The sequence below is a fragment of the Haliaeetus leucocephalus genome, unplaced genomic scaffold (genome assembly GCF_000737465.1).
Source record: "Haliaeetus leucocephalus isolate CR32 unplaced genomic scaffold, Haliaeetus_leucocephalus-4.0 Scaffold587, whole genome shotgun sequence".
NCBI lineage: Eukaryota > Metazoa > Chordata > Aves > Accipitriformes > Accipitridae > Haliaeetus > Haliaeetus leucocephalus.
In genome coordinates, this window is record NW_010973023.1 from 6,070,140 (window position 1) to 6,077,622 (window position 7,483).

General features: G+C 41.0%; 1 protein-coding gene across 1 annotated transcript in view; it reads left to right on the forward strand.

Annotated features, from left to right (window-relative positions):
* PARD6G (par-6 family cell polarity regulator gamma) overlaps positions 1 to 4,939 on the forward strand; it is a 54,719-nt gene extending 49,780 nt beyond the window's left edge. Inside the window, exon 3 of the mRNA XM_010578009.1 lies at positions 4,080 to 4,939. Coding sequence (XP_010576311.1) covers positions 4,080 to 4,939 — 860 coding nt within the window. The remainder of the gene's footprint in view (positions 1 to 4,079) is intronic.
* The last annotated feature ends 2,544 nt before the right edge of the window (positions 4,940 to 7,483 follow it).

Sequence of the window (7,483 nt, forward strand, 5' to 3'; positions counted from 1 at the left end):
GTCTTTGTCTGAAAGCACTACTTCTTGTACATGAAAATGCTGCATGTAATCTGCCCCATTCTAAGAAATGGGGGTCATATTCAACACCTAAAAGACTAATTCTCCCTCTGTCACCTGCATGTAACATTTCACTCCAGCCTCATTCAAGACATAGGAAAACATGACACCCTGTAAAATACGAGGCTTTAAGCACTGTTCAGATGTGCCACTTGATGGCACTTCTCCTGCCAGTATGCATGCAAATTTCTGTAAACTTTTTGCTCTGCAAAAGGAGAATTTGATATTGCAACAAATGAAACAGGAAAAATGAGCTCTGTCTGGTTCCATATGGTATATACTGGTCTTCACTGAGACCTGGCATCAAGCACAGTCTGTTTCATTAGCTGAAGTGGCATTCCTGCTCGAAATCCTATATTGTGAGAAACTCAAAACCTAACAAGAAGTTGCTGACCTTCATTAAAAGTGTGTCATTGTAAATTATGCAATGATACAGTTTTCATTTCAGTCTGACACATGCTGCCTGAGCAGTTTATTACTGGGAATAGGTAATACACCACTGTGTGACCACCCTGTAGTTGATAAAAGTGAGTGATGTTGGCTGACTTCTCCCAGTTCCCTCATGAGGAAGGAAATTTTTTTTCCATTGTGCTAGGGATTGGTGACTTTCTGCTGCCACAGCACCAGCTGATGTTAAACTTCAGTAGAGAAACTTTGCTTTATTCCTGCAGCAAGAGTAGTGGCTCTAGATAGCATCAGGGGCTAGCTGTTTTGTTCTGTTTTTTTTTTTTATTTTTAATTTTTTTCATTCTAAGGTGATGTCTCAAGCGAGTGTAACTGCTAGTGAGCAGGTCATCTTGAATGCAAGTAATGTAATAATCCCTGTGTTATCAAGGAACGTGTATTCTGTACTTGAACTTTTTCTAGAAAATAGAGTTAATCGGTAATTTTTTCTTAAAAGATCTCCAAATTAGCTCTCATTTCTCCAACCTATAATATGTTTTAACAGTTTTACCTGTTAAAATTGGGACTTCATCCTTCTCCTACATAATCCTTTTTAGGGTCAGAGTTGGAAACTAATGCCTGGAACTTTTAAAAACAAAAAATCCAGTCATCAACAGGACATAGACTTCATTTTTTTAATGTGCTCCAGCCCTGAAATACAAAATCCAAGAATGGTCAGTGGTCCAACACTGAAAGTAGTCTGTATCAGTTGTAATGTAATCCATGTTTCTGCCTGGTTCATGTCTGGAGGAAAAAGATAGCATTTTTGTGGTAAGCTGGGCTTTTTGTTATTAAAGGAGGTGGTTGTTTTGAAGCTGCTCAGAGGTTAGGAATGCTGGCAATCATCTGGGGAGGCAGATTAGTGAGCTGTGCACAGGTGAGGAGGTCACAGGCACAAAACAACCACTGCTTTTGTGCCATTGCCCTGGTGGTGGTTCAGCCAAAGGAAGCTGCTTCAGAAATGACCTATGTGTGTCAGGAGGACCATCATACTTCTGTGACATTACTACTTTATCATCACAAACTTGCGTGTTGTGAAGAGTTAACTCTCTGGACTGTTAATTTAAGGGGAAGAAAACAGGGTTGCAGATCTTCCCAGGTGAATTATTTGGTAAAGCTTTTGCAAGTCTGCCTTAAAGTAATTCACTATTAATATACTAACATAGAGAGAAAGGGAGAGAGAGAACAGTTACCTGGCTGCTTTCAGGGAAGAGATGGATAATTAGGGCATGTGTTTCATTTTACCTGCAGAGCAATGAACTGCACTCACCAACCTAATTTTCTGAGTATTTAAGGGATACAGCTTTTGCTTTGAGTTTGGTTTGCCACTACTGCAAGTGACAGTCTTCAACGTATAAACCCATGTGTAACTTTAATTGCCATCTTAAACCAAAATTTGGGGATAAAGGTTGTCTTGGGCTTTAAGGTACAGTGCTACTATTCTACAGTGCTATTTTTCAAGTGAGGAAGAATTTCGATTCTAAACCTGAATCCCCAAGTTGTTTTTATAGGACTGTCACAGAAATTTATCAGTGAATTGCGAGGGTGAGCAGGGCACAGTGTTTGAGACTGTGGTGATGAAAGACATCTCTTGTGGGGCCCATACTTTGCAGGGAAAAAATATTTGTCGCCAACCTTCAAAATCATCCATCAAAACTTAAAGACTAGGTGAATGTAGATGGTGATCCTGTTGATGAAAGAAAAAGGATAATAGCTGGCTTTGGCTGCCACAGGTGGCTTGTGCATTCAAAAGAGTAGACACTGCACTGACTCTGTTCACCAGGTGGACTTGAGAAGGTGCCATCTCCACACAGTCACTGTCTTGGCTGTGAATACACTTCCAGGAACCAGCTGGGAGCTTCTCGTGTTTGGGTGACTTTAAGGACTTCCAGTCTTGTGCCTCACCAGTCTAAATAACACAGCAGGGCCTGTGTGGTTGGTACAGCTCTGAAGGGCCTGGGAGGAGTGAGAAGAGGCAAGTGTGAAGTTAAACACGACAAACTTGTCCAAGGAGTATCTTTATTTCACAGAAGCTTTTCCTTCAGGATGACTTTCTAGGTGCTTTGTGATGCCCTCAGTGTTAGCATATCCAGTGTAAATAAGTTATAGGAGAATGCAGAAATAGTCTTTCTGAAGTCTTCAAATGTTTTTTTTCCAGCCCAAAGGACTATGTAGGATCATAGAATAATTTAGGCTGGAAGGGACCTCTGAAGGCCAGCTAAACCAACACCCTGCTGCAAGCAGGCTCAGTTAGATCAGTTTGCTGCTTAGCACTTTCTTGTAGTCTCTTTGAGTTGTCTAACTTAATGTTACTTAATTGAAGCCTGTCAATAATATGCCTTGAAAGCTGACTTGAAAATGAGACCTTGCAAGAAATAAAAAATGTAATTATAAGTTTGTTTTTACTAATACTTTTTTTTTTTTCAACCTTTATCAGGTAGAGGTATTGTCTTACTTTCTCAAACATTACTATGCAAGGTTAATTTGTTGGAGAGAAGATTTTCTTAGTGGCAGTTCTGTAATTGTACTTTTGTGTTTTACTGATCATCTTCAATGGCAGAATAAACTGAAAGTCTGTTTATCTGAAAAGTGTTAGCATGCTTAAACTCCTGGTGAAAAAATTTTCCAGCTAGTGCATGCTTCATGTTTAAAATATGCACAGTATTTTTAATGTGAAATGCAGTGACTCATTTTGTACACTAACAACTTCATGACTAAGTATTTGTTATGCAAAGCACAACATGAGCTTCTTATATGGAATAACTTGTCCTATTACTTGACTGATTTAAAGTTAATCACTTTGCACATGCCCTAGAGATACTACTACAGAGAGAGTGAAATACTTAAATAATTCCTTAAAGAGCAGACCCTAGAAAGGCTGCTTTTCTGTGGATCTTCCTCTCAAGGGCAAGAGTGCGTGTGTGAGTCTGTGTCTGTTCTGTGATCCTTTTTTAGGACTTCTTATTGCTGTCAAATTCAGCTGAAATGAAGTAAAATATTCCAAAGAGAGAAGTGTTGTACTGAGAGATGCATAGTAACATAATCCCTTACTAAAAAAGGCTAGGCTAAAAACATATATCCAACTATTCTCTCATGCCCTGCTTTCATGTTTGTACCTAAGGTCTGCTATCAGTTAAGGCTGTGTATTGGATATTAAAATACTCCCCGATTCAGCCTTTTAGGTTAGGAATGTGTATACACTCCTTGCCCACTCAAGATGTAGGTGTAAAATTACAATCCAGCTCTGCAAATAGTCTCACATCTAAGATGGTGTATCAGGCCTGCAGCTCCAAGTAATTGCACAGCTGACAACAGGAGTTGAGAATCGGAAGTCTTTTTCCCTCAAAATTTGGAAGAAATATGGGTAGTCATTGAAAAGAACTCATTCATTCTGAATGATGTGCTGATGGACATAAAATGAAACAAAGGTTAGAGTAAGTGGAAGAATTAATTTGATTTTTTTTTTTTTCCCCTACTATGAGGAGTGTGGCTTCACTGAACCAGATTTAAGAGGAAAATGCCCTGTAGATGGAATTATTCTCTGTTTGGTTGATACATTGGTACTGTTTCTCTTTCAGATGAAGTGGACTACAGTAATTTTGGGACCAACACACTATCGAGGAAGAAGAAGGCCCTGGTGACACTCCGCAATGACAACCTCCGCCGGCGTCCTCACATTAACATTAGCATGCCTCATGATTTTAGACCAGTGTCCTCCATAATCGATGTGGACATTCTTCCTGAAACACACAGAAGGGTGAGGCTGTATCGACATGGGTGTGAGAAACCCTTAGGATTTTACATTCGCGACGGCACCAGCGTAAGGGTTACTCCTCATGGACTTGAAAAAGTACCCGGTATCTTCATCTCTCGTATGGTTCCTGGAGGCTTAGCAGAAAGCACAGGCTTGCTGGCTGTGAATGATGAAGTCCTGGAAGTTAATGGCATTGAAGTAGCAGGAAAGACTCTTGACCAAGTCACAGACATGATGATTGCCAACAGCCATAATCTTATTATCACAGTGAAGCCAGCAAACCAGAGGAACAATATTATTCGAAGCAGTAGGATGTCTGGTAGCTCTGGCCAGTCTACAGACAGCACTGCGAGTCACCATAGCTTGCCTACATCCCACGTGCTGCAGAACTTCCACCCTGATGAAATGGAGAGTGATGAAGAGGCTGACATTGTCATTGAGGGTGGTCTGGAGCCACAGCACATTCCTAAACTGCACAGCCTTACTTCCAGTAGCCTCTCTCGAATCAATGGCAGCAGCATTAGCCACAGACTTCAAAGGGACCTGGTGCTCAACAACAACTCTGGCCGAGAAAGCAATGGCAACATCCACAAATTACTCAGTTCCTTAAAAACTGATCCCCGACACAGTCTGGTTATCCCCAGAGGAGGTATCGAGGAGGATGGAACAGTCATTACACTTTAGCAGCAATGCCTGCAACTCTCCTTTCAGTCTTAAGTGCCAATTGGGACAATTGACTTTTGCAACATGTTATGCACAAAACGGAGAGCTGATATCTTCATAGACCTCACGGGTGCAGAAAATTGTTGCTTTCTAGGAAATGTGACATCTGGAGTTAGACATAAAACTGTCATGCACTGCAAAATTTGTCAGGAGAAAGCCAGAGTGTAAAATCTGGTTTATGTCCCAGCCCTAAAGTGAGAACACAAATTTGTTTTAGTTGGTATAAATCTAAGTAGTCTTGTAGGCTACCGATGGCAGTGCTACATACTTGGGTTTGAATGCATGGGTGGATGTATTTATACATGCATGTATATGGATTAGATTTTAATAGTAACAGATACGTCTATTTGAAGTGGAATCTGGTTTTCTTCTAATACCAGTTTAAAGAGAGTGCTTCTTAATAGCCATCCGATCTTCTACTGTTACATACAGACCTTCCACTAACTTGTTTACACCATATTTGCAACCTTATGTCTAATCCAGACAAGCTCTATAAAAGTAGCGGTTTCCTACTCTGGTAACAACGTTAGGGAGATGCTGGAAATGCATTTTCCAAGTGAAACTCTCATCTATATAAATGTTTTTAAAAGCCTAAGGAGGCGATGTTGGTGTTATTGCTGTGAGATCACCACCACCTGCTGGTCAGAGGCAGGCCTGTCTACAGCATAGGCGTGTGCTGCGTGGGGAAAGAAAACCATGACAATAAGGGCTTAAAACTAGGTTCAGCACCATTATGTGTAAATGTATTCCTTTTCGATATTTATTAGATAATACCTCTTTTTTCCCATCATCTCTGTTTTTTCAGTATCATGGTTCATGTGAATTTTAGGGATGCAAGCAGGAAGGCAACAAAAGTGGAGGAGTGTCCTAGGACTGTCCCTTTCACCTCAGAGCTGACACAAGTCCTTGCTGTACCTTTGGGGCAACCTAAATCCACAAGGTCTTTCCTTACAAAAGGTTGGCTGATTGTTGTACGGAGGAGGGATGCTGACTGACTGCCAAACCTAACTTAGAATAGTTCTGTTATTTTTGGACTCTTCTAGTAATAAAGCTTAATGTCTACACAGGATTTCTAGAAACTTAAAATATACTGGATGTTTGCAATGGTCAGACATCTTTACTGGATGCTGGCTAGTGGGTAACCAGTGACTGTTGAGTCAATAACTGTCTGCTTCTGAAAATGCCATGAATTTATGAAAGTGGTCTAAAGTATTTTGTTATATCTTGATCAGTGTAAGGAACAAAAATTATAAATGTTTTACAATGTATTTTTCTACTTTTAGCTTGTGTCATTTTCTTTTTAACTTTGTAGTACATTAAAGCTTTTTTATATGGTGGAATAGACATTTCTTAAATATTGTATGGATATGAAAATTCAGGAGTCTTGGTTTGAAAAACATTACATTCCATTCAGGAATCTGTAATGGCTGGACAAAGGATGTGCGGACTAATTCATTGTCGCTAATTTAGAATACCTGTGGAACAACCAGTCTTCTGCTCATTGTTAACTATGTTTGGGACATTGAACTTAGTTTGTTTCTTTTAGATTTGCTTTAAAAGTTTATTTTAAAATTCTTTCACTTAGTCTAATTAAACCTCTTCTAGGTATCGCAGCAGTTATAGAGCTGTACTTATTTTTCCCAGCACAGTAAGAATGGAACATTGATCCTGTTCATCTTAAAACTGTGTTTGTACTTTACCAAAGGTTTTCATTTTTTAAAAAAATCTGATTATTGGTGCAGTAAAAAAAAAAAAAGGAATAGCTGGATATGCTTCAGTCAATCAGACCATCTCACCAGGAAAATTTTGTTACACCTTCAATAAGACTACTTTTATGAATAAGTGGATTTGCCTGGCTGAAGTTACTCATTTTACCTTATTTAACTGATGAAAATGTGACCTGTCTGCAATAAAATGTGCACTGTCTTACTTCTGTGCTCTATCCTTTCCCCTGTCCTCAAGCACAGCTTGCTGTGGGACCCTCTCCCCTCCCTGTGGAAACAAGATACCCGATTTTGGTGACTCTTCAAATACATAACCATTTTAATAATGCTTTTCTCAGTCCGATTCCCCCGCTTGCCGTTAGCGAGACCAACTTTCATCCTGTCCTGTTTTTTCCCCAGTACTGCTTCTGGTGGCTGGTCAGGCTGCCACCCTGATTCCTGTGGGCATCGAGCAGTTTGCTACGCTCCTCATGGCACGGCTTCCTTCAGACCTCGTCCCTTTGAGGCCCTGGGGTAGCCTTTTTAAGACGAACTCCTTTCCCAGTTCAGCCGTTTACCGCCGGCACCCCCCCCCGTGTGGAAACGCGGCCGAGCCGTTGGGGTTTCACGCAACCGGATCAGATTGTTGTTGAACGGGCCTTTAAAAACGCGGGTGGCGGAGGGAACGCGGGCCCCGTAGCCGCCTTCAGAGGACAAATCCTCCGCCGGCCTTCCCGTGGAAGGAGCCGCGTTCCCCCCCTCAGCCCTCCCGCCTCACGGCGGCACCGGGGCGGGCCGCTCC